This window comes from Podarcis erhardii, assembly GCF_964252035.2.
Source record: "Podarcis erhardii genome assembly, chromosome: 3".
In the NCBI taxonomy this organism is placed as follows: domain Eukaryota; kingdom Metazoa; phylum Chordata; class Lepidosauria; order Squamata; family Lacertidae; genus Podarcis; species Podarcis erhardii.
Window position 1 is genome coordinate 84,922,358 of NC_138507.1, and position 18,769 is coordinate 84,941,126.

At 43.2% G+C, this 18,769-nt stretch overlaps 1 protein-coding gene across 5 annotated transcripts in view; it reads left to right on the plus strand.

Annotated features, from left to right (window-relative positions):
• Positions 1 to 9,845, plus strand: part of VEGFA (vascular endothelial growth factor A) — a 29,446-nt gene extending 19,601 nt beyond the window's left edge. The window contains exons 5-8 of one of the 5 annotated variants that reach the window (XM_081856095.1): positions 10 to 48; positions 3,087 to 3,136; positions 4,340 to 4,471; positions 6,569 to 9,845. In XM_081856095.1, coding sequence (XP_081712221.1) covers positions 10 to 48; positions 3,087 to 3,136; positions 4,340 to 4,455 — 205 coding nt within the window. In that variant the 3' untranslated portion in view covers positions 4,456 to 4,471; positions 6,569 to 9,845. Of the gene's footprint in view, positions 1 to 9; positions 49 to 3,086; positions 3,159 to 4,339; positions 4,472 to 6,568 lie in introns of all 5 variants that reach the window. The other 4 variants (XM_081856093.1, XM_081856094.1, XM_081856097.1 and 1 more) reach the window with 4 other exon arrangements.
• The last annotated feature ends 8,924 nt before the right edge of the window (positions 9,846 to 18,769 follow it).

Here is an 18,769-nt window from a genome sequence, read left to right on the forward strand (position 1 = left end):
TCCACACAGAGAGAGACCAAAGAAAGAAGTGAAACCTAGACAAGAAAAGTAAGTAACTTGGCTTAAGTTCCTTTTCTCTTTTGGTGTTGGTAATTTCCCTCCCTCCCTCCCTCCTTTCCTTCCAATCATGGAAAACAATAACTGATTTAACAAACAAACAAAATTGCCATCATAAGGGCTGCCCCCTGAATCCATTCTTTGTAGGCAGATAACACATGCACACACCTAGCTTTGATGACTGTTGCTTCTTTCCTGCCTGATAACATACTGAAACGGCTTACTCATAGAAATTTGTAAAGAATAGCAAGGACAAAATTGGTAAAGAACAACAACGAAGCAACAGAATCTCCCCCTCCCTCCTTCCCTTTGGGAATGGATTCTAGGTTAAAGTTTCCTTCCATGAGCAGTTGTTGTTGTGGACACTGGAAATCATTGCCTCTCTCTTGCTGCTTGGGTGAAAACTTGCTGACTTATTCATAGCCGCTTGCATAGATTCCTAACACCAAGGCTATGCATGTGAGCTTTGCTGTCTCTCTCAGAGGAGTTCTGCCAGCTATAGGGGGAAAAGCTGAAAGTAGAAGCCTGTTCAGAGTATGGGTGGTAAGATGACATACATGTGAATGAACTTCGCAAATTGATCACAATGGGTAGAATAAAATAAAGTGAACCTTCTTGACATGTGAACCTTCTTGACATTGGATGGGCTGCCTTGTGGGAAAGGGACTAGCTGATGTTATAATGTGAACGGCAATCTGCTTTCAGCTTTGTGTGGACTAATGCAGCAGTGTTGATTTGGGGAAAAAAACCCTCTCTATCCATCTCCCAGACCATACCGAACAAGGGCAAATGTAATGTTTTCTCCTCCCACTCCTGGCTTAAAAATAATAATAATTACACATGCATTATGAGGGCATGAGTAGGACAGTGGACAGTCTCTGGTTTGGTATGGCAGCTAGGCAGAAACAGAGAAAGGAGAAAGGAAGAAAGAGACTCTTAATGGCCAGCTATGTTGCCATTACCATGTTCTAACCTTCTCCTTGGGATTCGTTTCACGGAACCATCAAGAGGGGAGAGCCCAGCAAAGCACTTTCAGCTTGGCTTGTTCTTTCTGGAATATCTTGTTCAATGGAGTGGCTGAAAGAGATCAGGGTGTGCTGCTGCGATGGAGAGAAAATGCTCGTGTAGCCAAAGTCCTCTCACCTTCTGCTGAAACTTCCACTCCTCACCTTTGGCTGAACTTCAGGTGGCTTGCTTCACTTTGCAAATTTCGCAGAACATGGGGCACTCTGTTTTGAGTTAAGCTGAAATTCCTCTTGCGCTTGATGCTGTTGGTTTTGCTTTCCTCCTGGGGAGTGTGTCCTTCACAAAGTCAAGCATTGTGGAAAGGTTTTCCTCAAGCAGGCACCACTCCCTCTGTCTTGTTTGTAGCTCTAGCCGCGATCTGGGGGTGCTTACTCTGCCTGTAGTAAGGAAAAGAGAAACTGGTGCCAACCAACAGGCTTGAACAAGTCCCGGGAAAGATGCAGCCAGTTACCCCCACAGCCCGCCTCTTCTTCCCATCCCATTGATGTGGACTTACCTGTGGGAGGGAAGGAGGTGGAACTTGGGAGCGAGATGTAGGAACCCTCTCAAAATGCTCTTGCTTCTTTCTGTGTGCACCTCTCCCTTGATCTGCTGCTAACACAGGGAATCAGGGTTCCCCAGACATCCACCTGGGTCATGGGGTTGGAGCTGAGCATTCCTGCGGATCTCAATCAATTCACATTATCAACAAACATTTGGAAGGGCTGTAACTCAGCAGGGAAGCATAAGCTTTGTACCCAAAGGGTTTGAAGTTCAGTCTTGGGCATCTCCAGGTAGGGTTGGGAAACATGACTGCCTGAAACCCTGGAGAGCCATTACTAATCAGCATAATAAATACTGAGTGGTCTGGCTTGCTATAAGGCAGCTTCCCATATTGAGTTCCCATATTAGCAGGTTATCAGTCTTATTTTAGCTACAGGAAGGTGGCTCCAAATTCTCTGGCAGGACTGGGCCATAACCCAAAGAGTGCTAGCTAGGTTGAGGCTTTACTTCACCATCTCTTCATTTAGAAATAGGCTGTTTGGCAGGTCTTTGGTCCCAGCAGGGATTGAGAGGCAAGAGAAGTTCAGCAGCCGGTTCTTTGGATTGGGACTCCTCTTCTTGCATCGTTGTTCACCTGCCAGCATCAGTTATGGCTTCAGTCTTTGTGGATGACCCCAGCAGCAAAGCGATAGCAGAACTGGCTGCTTTGCTGTGGAACAGCATGCTAGGTTCAAATGGACCCAGAGTTCATGGTCTCCAGAGTAAGGCCAAAGGGACTGAGGTTGAGATTTTAGTCAGCAGTTCCATTTGCTGCCTGCCTACTTTTGAGCACCACTTAGGGCTGAGTTCAACTAAATAGTTGGGCTAGCGGGAGCCAACACAAGAAGTCCAGCTAATGCAATGGGGCTTCCTTCCTTCTGTGCCCGCCAAATCAACCCACAGAATAGGGGCAAAGATGGGTGGTCTCCTTAGTGCTACTTTGAATTCCACTCTTATAATTTTACTTCAAACTGGATTTCTGAGGTCAGAAGTTCTGTGTGTCAGAATAATCCAGACATATGCTGGGCAAGGCGCAAATGCTTTATCAAGGATGCCTGTCTGCACTGTCTCTTACCAGCTGATGGTGAATAGTGCATTTCATTTGGGCACAGGTAGTTTCCAGGCCTCTTTCAGCAAGCCCCTCTGCCAAGTGGGGAGAAGTAGCTCCTCCCATCTCTTGGGCCAGTGGCAGGGTTGCATGCTGAGACCCTGTTGGGTCTGCCATGGTTCAGCTCCGTAGCCCTGACAGGGGTTGTGCTGGTGGTGTGAAGGGGGCTAGAGTAAGAGGTGGCAAAAAAGAAACCTTGAGCTAAAGGCTTTTCAGCCTTCTCTTCTTCCTGGGCTTCCTGTTCGCCCAAGCCCACAGGGCAGTTCCTCCCCCATTTCCTGTCCTCCCTCCCTGTTTCCTTCCCGCTTCTTCTCTTCCTCCTTCCTTCTCTTTTCTTTCTTTCTGCTTTTTTTTTGTTTTGTTTTTCTTCCAGAAAATCAAAGCGAGGAAAGGGGAAGGGTCAAAAGAGAAAGCGCAAGAGAGGCCGGTATAAACCACAAAACTTGTACGTTTGCATCATGTGCTTGTAGACTCTGCCCCTTTCCCATTTCTTCCCATCACCCCTCAAATCAAAACACCTGCTTGCGATACACCTAATTACAACAGAAGGGAGACAATTCCCCACCCACTTCTCCAAATCACTCCTTCGTGGAGAGCTGGGGTGGCCTCACTGGTGGTGGTAGCGTAGCAGCTTTGGCACGTCTGACGCAGAGGCATAAAAGGAGGAGCGATTCTTCTTCTTGCTTGGGATTACTCTTTCTCTTCTGAAGGCACAACAACATGAAGGGACAGGCAGGCTTATTTGCTTCACTGTTGCTGCACCCTGCAATTCCCCCTGTGTGATTTCCCATCTCCTCACTTCCCTTAATTTCAGCTTTCCCTTTAAGGCTGTCATTGTTAATGAGGCTGGCAACAAGGGCTTGGTGCTTGCCATTCATGCATGTTTATGTCTCTGTGTGTGATCTGATGGTAACACTAACCAGTGAGGAGCTAGAGGACTCTGGGAAACACATGAGGAGCGCTCTCTCTCTCTCTCTCTCTCTCTCTCTCTCTTCTGGATATTGGTGGTTCCTCTTTTACTCTCTCTCTCTCTTCAATTCACAGAATCCTGCATTGCTAATAATCTGGTGGCAGTTCTGGAGCAGGAAAGGGATTTGAAAAGGAGCTATTTTGATTCAATCCCTAAGGGGGAAATTATTATTATTATTATTATTATTATTATTATTATTATTATTATTAAGGCCCCCATGCACAAAACAGCTGAATCTAGGAGACTGTCTCCTCTCCTCTCCACGTTTTGGTATAGCTGTTGCCCCAGTTGACATTAGCAAGACTTTCTTTGTAGGAGGAGCTGCCACTGGGTATTTAACATGTTTTCACTCTTGTTTTGGGGACCTCTGTTAACATGAGGAGGCTCTCGCCATTTTTACCTTGGCCAATTGGACTAATGCAGGATTTGTGAATTGTGCAGCTGCAGAGAGCCGGTTTCTTTCTCTTTAAGCTGTTGCAAGTAAGTGTTGGAACGCCTTTGGGACTGTCTGCCAGCCAGCAGTGTTCTGAATGAGCAGTGCTGAGCGAGTGGGGGTTGGGGGCAGGGATTGCTTCAATGTTTAGGGTGTTGCATGTGTAAATTTCTTTCCGCTAAAGCGCTGTAGCTTAGACCTCTTTCCTTTTGCCTTTTTGCAGTCACTGTGAACCTTGCTCAGAAAGGAGAAAGCACTTGTTCAAACAAGATCCCCAGACCTGTAAATGTTCCTGCAAATTCACAGACTCACGTTGCAAGTCGAGGCAGCTTGAGTTAAACGAGCGCACTTGCAGGTTTGTGTCCTGAAGAATGAAAGAGAGAGAAAATACCCACAAACATATGGGCACACACACACACACACACACACACACACGTGCGTGCAGCTCACACAAACACACAAACACTCTCAAGTTGAGAAAGAGCAAGAGAAAGTTTGCTTCCTGCTGGTTTCTGTTGCCAATGTTCTATGATCCCTCCTTTCCCCTGCTTGACATGGATAGGGAAAAGGACAGGGCTATTATGAGTCTCATGTCACAAGCTTTCTGTGTTATGGTAGGGCTGGGCTGGAATGACAACAAGACAGGGCGGTGTTAAGATAGAACGTGCTCCTTGGCTAGCAAGATGGCTCATTTCATGCTGCTGGAAACCAGGGGAAAGGGCTCGGTGCCTTTGATGCAAGTGCTTGTATAATAGGATATAGGCTATTGGATCATAACAGAAGTCCCTTTTGCTCCAGACACAGGGCTGTAAGGAGAACTGAAGTGTAACTAGACAAGCTCTTTAAAATCTTTATTAAGGCTTGCAGCGGTAGTCCACCTTAGGACTGAGTCCTTCCATCTGTGGTGTAATTGGAAGAGTGACTTGCGTGGACTAGAATAGGCAGAGAAGCAATGCCACAAGCCAATGATATGCACCACCTCAAAGTCTGACTGAGTGCATACAAGATGTCATCATCTCTGTATCCACTTTGTAACCACAAATACCACCCAACCCTTCACAAAGATCCCAGAGCTTCTTGTCGCCTAGAGGTTTCATACACCCTGTTCTTACGTTTGGGAAACGAGCATTTCTGCCTCGATAGAAAGGGTCCCCTGCAGCCAAGGCTAGAAGGGCAGGAGTCCATTTAGTTCTCTGAGAATAGCACATGTGGTTCTACAGTAGCTTTGTCCATTTGGTGCCTTGCAGATGCTTTGGACTTGCTGGGACTCTGCAGAGTTGCAGCTGTAGTCAGAAACATCTGGAAGACACTAGATTGGTGAAGACTGACCTACAATATCCGCAGTCGACCATGTGTGCTTGCAGATATTGAGCTGGATACCGTTGGGCTTTTTTATATGATTGGCCAGGAAGCTCCATTCTCTGTTAGTGGAGGAGTTTGAGAGACACTGCTCTCTATGCAGGGGAATCTTGTGAGGGGTTGTAACCTGAGTGTGGATGCCTTTTGCTGCAGAAAGAAGGGAGCCAGCTCTTCTTGGGTTACAGTTCACCCTGCAGAAGTAGTCCCTGGAGAGAAACCAGGCATCTTCTTGCCCTTGACCTTTATAGTTTTTCCTCAAACTTTCCAAAGAGCAGCTTTGGAAAACCATCCTTGCTAGAAGCTTAAGGCTCAGAAGGTTTCTCAAAGGAGGAAGGAAAATGCTCTAGGATTTGGAAATTATTCACCCCATGGTTAGGTTCCCCCCTGTGCCAGGGTGAAATGCTGATTTTCAGAGTGTCTTGTCAGTGCATCGGGTGGGAGGAGAGGCTGTACTCGTTGGGGCTGGCAACCTCATATCTGTGTGAGTGTGGAAAGCTGCTTCAGATGAACTTTCATTCCGACCGAGTTATGAAATCTGGACCTTAAAAGGGCACAGCAAATTCATCTTCTTCCTGCTTCTGCCACAAACTGTTGCTGCTGTGTTCAGGCACTAACCACTGTCTCTTGGCAAAGAGTGGAATGACAAACAATATATATTTTTTGTTTCCCTTTTGCCTGCGTGAGACACTCACGGCTTTGTTTGGCTGCACCCCCACATAAAAAAACAAAACAAAAAACAATCTAGATTGGGAGGGGATAATTTGTGTGTGTGTGAGTTGCGACGTGCAAGGAGGTATAACAGTTTGGAGAGGAAAGTAGTTTTCTGTCATTATTTGGGAGCAGGGATCACATGGAAACGCAGTGGTGTTTTAATTTTTTTCTTAAAAAATTGCTCTTTTAAGACAAATTTCAAGTCACCCACCTCACCTGCTTTGTATGGATTTATGTGGGGAAACAATGGGACTGGCTGTTCTTCTAGTAGCTCTGTAGTTCTCCTCTTCCCCTACCACTGCCTTCATCACCTCAGAGAATCCCACACCTAAGTTACTTCAGTTAACCATAACCTCTTCTCCCCACCCACTCTCTTCAACAGATGTGAAAAACCGAGACGGTGAGCAGCAGAGAAGAAAAGGAGTGGGGGAAGAGAGCCTTGGTTTCTGGAGCCTGATATCTCGCCTGGTCAAAAAACACTAATCCAAATGAACACTAAAATGAAGGATCAGTAGAGCACAGCACTTTTGAGTACGGACGATGGACTCCGGAAGGAACATTCCCCGAGGACCCTCACAAGATTCACCTTTTGGTTTTGAACTGGTTTTCTATAGAGACTTTCCTTCTCATGCTGCTAAATAATAGAGCCAGGGAGACTGGAGTGGTATGTTTTGGGACTCCCGTTTCACACGAATAAAAATATATATGTTTGTAAATATAGATATACATATATATTCTGAGTTTTAAGAGAGAGAAAAAACATTGCTAACATTATTGGTGTCTTCACTGGATATATTCAACTGCTGTGGACACAAGTGGGCTACTTGGGGCGTAAGAAAGAAACGATGACTGGACTTCAGCCAAAAGCGCTCAGTGTAATCTTCATACTCTTGCTGACTCTGTTAAGCATGCTGCTCCACCAAGCTCAGTTCCCCAGGCCCTGTCTTGTATGGAGAGACATTGGCACCAGAGAGGAGGTGGCAGGGGATTCCAAAGATGGGGCCTTGGAATATTATGGGTCAAAAGGTCAAGGAAGTGACTCTAGCCACTAGGTCTGAGGATTCGGTCAACTTCCCTCTCCCTCCTCTCCAAAACGATCTGCCCCAACTTGTCTTGCAACCTGCCTGTTTTGATGGGACACTGGTGTATGTTGTCGAATTGACTTTGCTGCAGGAACCTTGCCCTGGATCTATGTTCTGGCCTTAACGGTGCTTGTCAGTGGCTGGTGCTTGTCAACTTGAGCAGGCGTTGCTGGGATCTACAATCTTGCAACCTCTCTTTGCTACTTAAATCAAGGATATAGGGGCTTGGCAGTACATGGAAGCAAGAATATATAGCCAGGCAGTTGAGCAGTGCTGTCTGCCATCCTTATGCACAGAGCTGCCATTGAAGATGCTTATGGAACATCTCTGGAAAGGGATATTAATCTGAAGTATATATGTACAATAGATTGGGGCGGGGGGTGAGTGTGTGTCTGTGTGGGGAGTATATGCACACAAATATACAGGTTCAAAACTGGAAAGTGGCATTTACAGCCTGCTGGGCAGTATCCGATGAGAGATTACTTCTCGTTTTGTGAATTCATTACTATTCTCAATCTGTTGTAACATGAATGTGCCAAGACATCTTGTGCTATGCTGGAGTTTTGTAACTTTATTCCTTTCCACCATCATGCTGGTGGCGTAATGTTGCCTATCCTACCAATACACGGTCTTGTTTATTTGAAAACGTGTTCCGTTGCAACAGAAACTTATTTAACAAGAGACTTATGAAGCATTCGCCACCAAACGTTGGATAATTCATAATGAGTTTATTTGCCTGAAGTAAACTCTCATCTGGACTTTGGGGGTGCCCATCTTAAATTTTCCTTCCCCAATAACCTTGAGCAATGTGCCATGTAGAATCTTGAATTTTCAGTGTTGAATTGTTCAGAAAACACTTGTATGACTTGGCTTGATGTGACAAAGATAGCCTCAAATTGACCCCATTCATCATGCTTCTGCACTACAAGGTTCAGAACATTCTTATGTGGAACCTGGTTAAAGTTGGTAGCACCCTAGAGTGGCTAATATATTCAGGCTCTCTAGATGTTGGCAGTATCGTTTAACTCCCTTTAGCACAGCTTTCCCAACCTGGTGCTTTCCAGTGGTTACTGTTGTTTTTACTACAACTAAGTTTTTTTGGGATTACAACTAACTCAGCTAGGTTGGGGAAGGCTGTTGAATTAAAGGTGTGTGTGTGTGTGTGTGTGTTTGTAAAATCAGGCCCAGTCAACAGCCACTATAAATGTGCATTGCCTGCGATTTGCGGGACCATGTGTGCACAACCCTTGGGAAAGTAGAAAAAAGCTTTGCAACTCTTAAAACTGGCAAGAGTTGTTCCATTGTAACACTGGTATGGGGACTGCATTACAACACAGAAGCTTGGGCTAGTCACCTAGATATAATGCACAAATTTTGAGTAACGGATGCCTAAGTGCTCTTGTGAGATCAGGCTATAATGCTCAGTGCCTTTGCAAGATAAAACACTATAAACACCAAAGCACACCAAACCACTAGGTATTAAGTAAACATTCTGATCTGGAAAGGAGCTGGCAGCAATGTACTTTAAATATCTGAAGTTTGTTGACTTGCCCAAATGCACCCTGGCCTTGGCCAGCAAATGAGTGCTGATGATAATAGGGCCATATTGATGACTTGGCAAGTGCAACATGGATACAATCCACTGGTAGCCTTTCCCCCCTCGCTCATTAGTTCTAGATGAAATTTACATGGTGGGTGAGTGGAACTGGTGCTCCTGCACTTGGTTTGATCCTGGAAGGGCAGCACTTCCGTTCCCCCCTCCCCCAGTCGGATTGAACCCAGCACCTGTGACGTTGTGGGCGGCTTCTGCTGCCTTCTAAGCAGGTGCAGGTGGTGCAGACTCTTTGAGATTTGAAGCAGCATTGTTGCCTTTGAAAACCTATTCCTATTTAATTTATGTAAAATACATTGGTGTTCAGTGTGTATGTGTGCACGCGCACCTGAGTGATGCTGCATGCATGGACCTGTGGCTGCCTGGCTGCTCAAAAGGTAGTAAGGCCAGCTCTGATTGGCTCGGTGAGTGGGCGGAATGAATCCAAACTTCTTCCCTTGCATTGGGGTAGCTGTAGGTTCTGGATCCCACCCCCCAAGAAATTCAGCACTTAGCGCTGGCCATCCATTTCACATTGCAGACCTGTTTCCTAATTCAGTGGTGGATGGCTGTGAATGCAGAGGTCTAGAACCATGTGCCCACCGTGTGTGTGTGTGTGTGTGTGTATGGAAGCTTTCTTCCAATTGCCTGGTGCTCAGTTTCAGAAGTTTGGGTTTTTAAAAAATCAAGTTACATTTGGTCTGTGTGAGAATGCTGCCAAATGCCTGTCTGTTTCAAGACAAGCAAAAAATCAACTTGTTGCAAGTTTGATGATTAACCACTATGAAATTCCCTTCTACCCAATAGCAAGTGTGGTGTATGTGTGAGTGTGTGTGTGCGTGCAGGGGTGTGTGTGTGCTTGTGCGTGCACACACACGCACACAGCTGAAATGTATACATGCTGTGCAAGGTGACAAACATTGTTCTATATACTTGTTTAATATCCCTTTTTAAAAATTAGAAATTAAAAATAATAATTTAAACTAGGTATTTTTCAGTATTCTTTGTTAATATTTAATTTTACTATTTATAAGCCGTACCTCTTTTTTTGTACTGTTATGTATAAATTTTTAACTCTTCTGCTCCATCCAATCTCTCCCCAGTTGTTGACAGAGTCAGTAGCATGATCAGTTATTTAATTAATATCTCTTAACACCCTCCCCCTACACATTCCTTTTGAGGCAAGGGTTATACATCTACATATTATATATATATTTGGTTATATGTATGTGTGTGTATATATATATATATATATGTTTATGTATATGTGTGATTCGGAATAAATAGACACTACGATTTTTATATATGTAACCCGCTCCTGCGCCCCAGAAATATAGAAAAATTTACTATCATTTTATTTATTGGTGCTACTGTTTATCTGTAATGTGGCAAGAAAAGAATACATTTGCCACACTGGCTAATCTCAAGATTCCATATGAAATATTTATTTTTAGACAAAAAAATAACAAATATATCTTTAAAAAAACCACCATCTATGGCTTTTTTTGTAATAAAGAATTTAATTCTCACTTGGTTTATTTTCCCAAACTTCTTTTGCATCTTTTTTTTCTGCTGGTGTTTTTGAACTGATTTTGCTAATCGGCTGTGGGCAGGGGGTCACGGGGGGAAGGGCTTGTATAGCTGTGAAAGTGCATTGCGAGAAAAAGCAATGTACAGAATCAACACTCTGGGCATGCCAGGACAATCCATACACTGTAGCCCAGTCAAAGGAAAATCGAGAGTATATGTGAGGTTGGGAGGTAACAAGTAGCCAATTAATTAATGGTTAAATGAAAAATGCACAGGAATGGCCAGGATCTCAACTGTCATAGGGGATCAAAATTGTCTTATGTAGTGACCTAAGGCCACAAAACAGCCCTCTTTGATCTATGGGCAGAATACCAATACAGTGGTACCTCGGGTTACATACGCTTCAGGTTACATACGCTTCAGGTTACAGACTCCGCTAACCCAGAAATAGTACCTCGGGTTAAGAACTTTGCTTCAGGATAAGAACAGAAATCGGGCTCCGGCAGCGCAGCAGCAGCAGGAGGCCCCATTAGCTAAAGTGGTGCTTCAGGTTAAGAACAGTCTCAGGTTAAGAACGGACCTCCGGAACGAATAATGTACTTAACCCGAGGTACCACTGTGTGCTTTCAATGCTCCCTACTTGTGCTCTTAAGATATCCAAATATTCCTATATACAGTGGTACCTCGGTTTTCGGACGTCTCGGAAGTCGAACGTTTTTGTTTTCAAATGCCGAAAACCTGGAATTAAATGCTTCCGTTTTCGAACGCACCTTTGAAGTCAAATGGCTTTCGTTGAGTCCCCCCCAATTTTCTCTATTGAGTTTGCAGACGGCCCTTTGCACCTTGGTTTTCCAATGTTTCAGAAGTCTTAACGGTCTACTGGAAGTGATTACATTCGAAAACCGAGGTACCACTGTACTAGCAAACAGTTCAGTCAGAAAGTAAGATGTCCACTCAGAAGGCTCTAATGAACACAGAGGTTGCTGGAAGACCTAACAACCTAGCATTTTCATACGACTGCTGTTTATCTGTGCAAGCTAGTTGTGGTGGACTTTATTGAAGGCTCTTTCATATGAACCTATGCCACAGATGCCAGTCTTTTCATGGCATTCGCAACTAAGTTTATCAATCACCTAGTGATTTCCTGAAGTACATATCCTCAGCAAGAATGAGTTTGGGCTTTCAGAAAATACAGTTGCATCACAATCTTTGGTTAACTGCAGGTGAGATGATTCTTCGGGGCCGTTGGATGGGTGTTCCAGCTGGTTCAGGGTTCCATTTTATTAAAACATGGACACCATGCCTTTCTTTCAGAGATCTTTAAAAACTGCTTACAACACATAATGGGAAAATAAAAATGTCAAAGCTGCAACTGAAATTAACATGAAGTTGGAGCAGTTCCCCTTTGAGGAAAGGTTACAATGTTTGGGTGTCTAGAGACAAAAGTGAGGTAAAATCGTGGCCAGAGGACTTCATGTTGGATTTTAAACTGGTTTTCCCACTTCGGGCAGTGCTTCAAAGTCTCCGACAACCAGCTGGTTGTCAGGCTCTTGGCACTTTGGAAGCTGGACAAGCCCCACTCTTTTGGTCACACACCTGTATGACATCAGTTGCAGGTTGGGTGGCTATGGTTTGCTCAAAATGGCCTCATGGCCCGATTATGGAAGCCTGTCAGGGCAAGACTGGGCCGTGTTCTGGAGTTTCCTGACCCCTGATCTTGAAATTTCACCTCAGGAACTGAAGGTCTCTTGCCTGTGAAATGTTGAAGGCAACCTTGGAATACAAAGCATTAATGAATTTCAACATAATTTAAGATAAATGCTACAACCATGGGGAATAATGTCCCTAGGAGAAATGTGATTATGTTGAATGAAAGTGCAGAAGCAGAAACAACCAGTGAACTACTAGTGTCAGTTGGCAACTTTGTTATTTTGGGGTTTAAGACTGGGAATTTTTTTTAAAAAGTGGACTGGGTGATGCAATATTATATTCATTAACATGAAGTCATCTTCAAAAAGAGGAACTTTTTTTGGCATTTGCCTTCCTGAAAATGACAAATGTTTGGTTGGAAAGAAGCAAATCATTTGAGTGTTGCCTGCAGCTAAGTATAAATTCCTTTGGGAATTACAACTTCCCTCATGGACTTGATGCTGACTGGCAACTTGTGAATGCAAGAGGGTTTAGCTTTGGAGCTATTTATTCGTGGATGTCTATCAGTGAATTGTCACATGTTATATTGGTCATGATACATTGGTTCCAGGTCATTTACCAGAGAGCCTATTTCCCACAGTTTCCAATAAACATTACCATAATTTTGAGACTCGTCTATGAAACATTAGCTCAGATGGAAAACAAATTATTGATCCATATATTTTTTTGGGGGGGGGGGGAATCAAAGTTACAGATGAATTATTGAGGCTGCAAAACAGTTACACTGGTCACATTTTTTTAAAAAAAAAACCCACAATGAAAAAAAAATTAAACTACTTGTAGCATAATGATTGGTTGAGTTTATTTATATGCTGCTTTTCCACAATGAGTTTTGCCCAAAGCAGCTCACAGCAAGCATTCAAAAACATCAAAATATTGAAAATACAAACATACAAAAATACAGAACATGTTAGCAAATTCAAATGACAAAAATCAACATTTCAACAAATGCAGAATAAATCAGCATTACCAAAACAAACAAAAAACCCCTGCCAAATCAATGTTTAAGTACATAAATACAAAGCAAAACAAGAGTTAGCCAACAATAGTGCATATTTCATTATTATTTTTGTAGGGAAGATTAAACCAGTTAACAAATAGTTTAATGTTAATTGGAGTTAATAGCTAAAACATAAAATATTATTTAAAGAAGCTTACAAATGTTACATTGGTCACCAAAGAATTATCTGTACTTGAGAATACAGACTGGGAGTACCTTTCAATCTGTGGGACCTACTTCTAAGAAGACATCTATGAAGATGGCACTGTTAAACTTGTAAATTTGACATTTTCTATTAAAAGTCAAGTGGTGTAGGAACTTGAAAGCCCTTCATGATCCTCCAACAGCTGAAGCATGGTCAATACAAGAAAAAATAAAAAATCCTTGCCTTTTTGTCAGTTTCAAGACCAATTGATTTATTACACACTTTTACTGGATATGTATTTAGTAATACTGCCTCCTAGGCCAAGAACTTTCTGTTAATTTGTTACATAACGTTACACAATATGCATTGCAACACAACGGCAAACCACAATGCAACTGTCAAATACCACTTTCACTAATACATAGAAAAGTTGCTTTAGAAAGGTTGAATCAGCTTCTGAAAAACAATAATATGCACTAAAGAAAGAAGAAGACCAACAGATGCAACTTCTAGGAGTGTGCCGTCTTCTTGTTTCAGTTTTTGTGCCCTGAACTTGCATATTTAGGGAAAGTCACGTGGAATGTTGAAAGACAAGTGGACTGCACTGAATCAAGAACAGAAAGCACACTGGATATTTTAAGTGTGGGATACAAAGAACCCCGCTCAAATTAAGGCCTTTTTGCAGTGTGATCCTAAGCATGTTCACTGAGAAATAAGTCCCACTGATTTCAGTGGGGTTCACCCCCAAGTAAACATGCCTGAGACTCCAGCCTTATGGCGTAACCCTATATATGTCTTCTCAGATGTAAGACCCATTGAGTCCCTCATTGTCCATTATTCACAGGTTAGTGGGTTGATTTCATCAAGAGACAGAAAGCTATGAGCTTAACTCATTCATTGAAATTGAAAAATTTGTCCTCCACCCCTGCAAAGCATCCTACAGGAAAGATAGGACAGGTATATAAAGGCCACCAAGGACAAATACAAACAGTGTCGGGAAAAGAAAAGAAAATGTCTTCTTCATCCCTATACAAACTCAACCTGGTGGTAACAGAATAAATGATGCAAGGAGGGAGCTGCAGCCGAAGATGGGGAAAGAGGTGGTAAGGGAACATCTAACTACTTTAAATGAATTTCAATCTCTGAGGAAAGGTGATGGTGCTAAAGGAGCTTGTGGAAGTAATCTCAGAGCCTCTGTTTAAAATCTTTGAGAATTCTTGGAGAACAGGTGAGGTCCCCGCAGACTGGAGGTGGGCAAATGTCCCTATCGTCAAAAAGGTGGCAGTGGGATGGGAGAGAAGACCCAGGTAACTACTGACTGGTGAGCTTGTTACTGATATCAGGAAAGGTTCTAGAACAGATCATTAAATAGTTGGTATGTCAGCAGTTTGAAGAAGTTGCTGTGATTACTAAGACCTAATATGGGTTTCTCAAAAACAAGTCATGCCATACAAGCTTGCCGGATCAGGGGAATGCTGTGGACATAGTGTATCCTGATTTCAGTAAGGCTTTTGATAAAGTCCCCTGTGACATTCTTGTGGAGAAACTTGTAAAGTGTGGACTGGAAGAGGTAATTGTTAGGTGGATTTGTAGCTGGTTGACTGACTGAACCCAAAGAGTGCTCACTAATTATTGCTCATCCTCCTGGAAAAAAGTGACAAGTGGGGTGCCGCAGGGTTCTGTCCTGGGTCCGTTGTTGGTCAACATCTTTATAAATGACTTAGATGAAGGATTCAGTTCTACGAAATTCAAGGCTCTCACCTTCTTATGACTCTTTATCTTTATACTAGACTTGGACCAGATATCCTTTCCCTGGAGAAGATGCCTCTTTTGTATCCTGTAAAGTAGGACATATGTCCAGAGTGTTATATGGGAAGAGGAAGCAACTGTTAAAGCACTCTGAGAATTGTAGCTCTGAGAGGGGAATATGGATCTCCTATCAACTCTCAGCATCCTTAATAAACTACAGTTCCCAGGATTCCTTGGGGGAAGCCATGATTGTTAAAGTGGTATAATAGTACTGGATATGGCCTCGCTAAATTGTTTTAACTGGCTTTTAATGTTGTCTTTTAACATTGTTGTAATCTGACCTGGAATCACATGGTGTAAGGCAGGTAAGAAATCCAATAAATAACACTAATAATATTAAACACACTACTTATACAGTGGTACCTCGGGTTACGTACGCCTCAGGTTACATACGCTTCAGGTTACAGGCTCCGCTAACCCAGAAATAGTACCTTGGGTTAAGAACTTTGCTTCAGGATGAGAACAGAAATTGTGCTCCGATGGTGTGGCAGCAGCAGGAGGCCCCATTAGATAAAGTGGTGCTTCAGGTTAAGAACAGTTTCAGGTTAAGAACTGACCTCCGGAACGAATTAAGTACTTACCACTGTAATAACCTGATAATCTGGTGCCTGGAGCCAAAGTCCTATGGAGGAACTGGGTATGTATAGCCTGGAGGAGAGACAATTAAGGCACAATATGATAGCCACCTTCAAATATCTGAAGGGCTGTCACATAGATGGCTAAGCAAATTTATTTTCTGTTGCTCCTGATGGTTAAGCAATGTGTTCGAATTACAAGAAAATGGATTTGAACTAAGCATTCAGCAAAAAGAACCTAATGGTGCAAGCTGCTTAAGTGACTACCTCAGAACCTTTATTAGAGGGTTTTATAAGCAATGGCAAGATGGTCTTCTGTCAGGGATGCTTGAATACTCTGGAATTCCTGTATGTGGAAAAAACTTATCCTAAAAAGGTTCCCTGCCTCATTTTACTCCAACCCAGCTTCCTCAGGCCTTGATCCTCCTGTGAGCTAAAGTAAGTATTAACAGGAGTGAGCCGACTCCATAACAACAAAGATCTCAGACCTTGGCATGTCATATCCTCCTTGCTACTGACTGTTGCTGAGCAATAAACACCTCTCACACTATTAATAAACCCTATATGTCAACCTTGGTATTTGTAATATTAGGACACAGTGCCCTAGTGTGCAGAGCGAAGGCTAAATTCAGATGCGAGTTTTGAAGCTGGTGTAACCTACACCTTGCTCCAGTGCTTCCTCTGTGTATATGCAATCATGTGTTTGTCTCACTCTGCTGTAAATACGGCATGTACACACTGGATGTCATTGCACCGCAGTCCTTCCTGATAATTGTCCATCAATTCAGCTATACTTGGCTATTCCTAGGGTATCCCTTGGCAGGAAACTCTCCTCTTAGTGGACTTTGCCTTGAAGAGGCATGAACGTGCAAACCCCTCATCCTATCAGAGGGATGCTATTAAATGCTATTGGCTAGCATGAGTCAGCAAAAGCACCTCAGCATCTTCCAAGCACCCTCTGCCACCTGTTACAGGGGTGACTGTGTGAAAAGCCTTATGTCCCACACATTGCCGCCTTGTGAAAGGCGATACAACACATCATGTTGCAGGTGTTTACAGACACAAATGCCTGCAAGTTGTGGTAATAAAGATTAAGCTATTTGGGTGTGCAGTTTGTGATCAAAGGTCCATGGTTACTCGCCATGCCTACAAGTTTTGTTAGGCTCAATGCAGTAATTGGTAACTGTAGAGTTAAATATTGCCTCTAGTTATTGTGGGTTGGAACTAAGACTCCACCCTTTTGCTTGTTCTTGTGGTTACTTTCATTTTCTGATGCAGTTGTGTGTTAAGCCTGTTCTAGGCCTAGGAAGTGCGTAACCTTGCCTTGTGTTAAAGAAGAACTATGCTAAAATCTGGCTAAGGCTACAACCCACTTACCAGCTTTGGCTAAGCCCCACTGACATGTATAGGGCAGGGTTGGAGAACTGATGGCTATTCAGATCTTGTTGGACTCCAATGGCCCCAGCCGGCATGGTCAATGGTTAGGGTGACCGTATGCCTTGCTTTATCAAGAACGGTCCTCTATTTTGAAGGGCTGCCAGGGGACACTTGTCCATTGGAAGGTGTCCAGCTCATGTCTGGCTTAAAGAGAATGAACTATAAATAAGGACAGCAGGTGCCTTGAAGTGGTGAGCAGCCTGAGCAGACACAGATGTCACCTGGTGTCTTCCCCACTATAGTGAGATGTATAGTATTTCCATTTAAATGACAGTAATTATTTGTAAATTTGTAGCTATACATATAAATTGCCACCAGAAAATTGCCCGTCGCTTTTGATCTCCGTTTTGTTGATGCAAATCCTCATTTTGGCAAAGCCTGACTGGCCACCCTGCCAACGACCAGGAATGAAAGGGATCATAGTCCAACAACACTTTTGGCACTTTGGTAGACATGATTAGGATTGCCCCATGAGCAGAGCTTTGGACATGAAGAAGATGTGGAATAACAGGAAGCACAGGTGCCCACACTTCCTGGGGTGGTGCTTCACTACCATGGCTTGAGGTAGAACTTTTGCATATCTTCCCATGGTGAGCTGTATACCTTCCTGGTACAGGAAGCTCCACAGTTTCCTGATCAAGAAATGAGCTGCTACTATGAAATCTTCTGCCCACCATCCACGTTTTTACAAAACTGCCACCTGATCATCTGTTGAAGAGTGGTGGTATAGAAATTAAATAAATAATACATAAAAATAAAAACCTTTCTGACTTCCTTCATCTGTTTGCCAGTTTCTTGGATGTGGCTATGAAAGCCATGGGACTCAAAGAAGACATTTTAATAATAATAATAATAATAATAATAATAATAATAATAATAATAATTTTTATTTATACCCCGCCATCTGGCTGGGTTTCCCAGCAGCTTCCAAGAAACCACTGGCAGTTCTGACACCTGCTAGCTCATTGCCATTGGTAACACCTGCTGGGGCCTGCACTCTGGGCAGCTGTGGTTGTGCCCACCATCTAAAGCTCCCCCCTCTGCCATGTAAGGTCCTCCAATATGAAATCTTCCATGGCCTTGTGGGTAAAAAAAGTGCCCACCACAAAAACATGGCTGCCACCATGTTTTCTTACAGTGTCAGAGACTGAAAGAACATCCAGGGCATTGCATTTTGGGTAAAGCAAGGTGGCACCCAGAATTACAGCATTGGGAGCCTATGAAATGGCAACCTACTGAAACCCCACCCCCTATCCCAATCCTATGTTAATTCATTCAAATGCACATTTTAAAAAACAATTCATGGCCAGCATTGCTGATGAGTGCACATTCCTCCCTGCCAAAGCCTGGGAAGAAAACAAAAAAAGGTTAGGTCAGTATAATAAATACCAGATAGCAATCCTTTATATGAAAAAGAACATTAACTGGAAACACAGTCAGAGTGACTAAGCTGACACACACACATTGGATTCCCTGTGGCCTAAAACATAATAATTTAACAAGAAGAGGGACAAGAATTCTACTCCTGCGGCTTCTCTACCATTGAAGTGAATCAGCAGTTACCTGTTTAAGTATTTACCCTTTGGCCTGTCTGTGTCTCCTCTCCTGGTTCTGCTTTTTATGCAAATCAGGTTGTTTAGAGGAGCTTTTTTCTACACACCTCTCACTGCTTTCTCTTTGTCTCCTCAGGCATGATGTGAAACT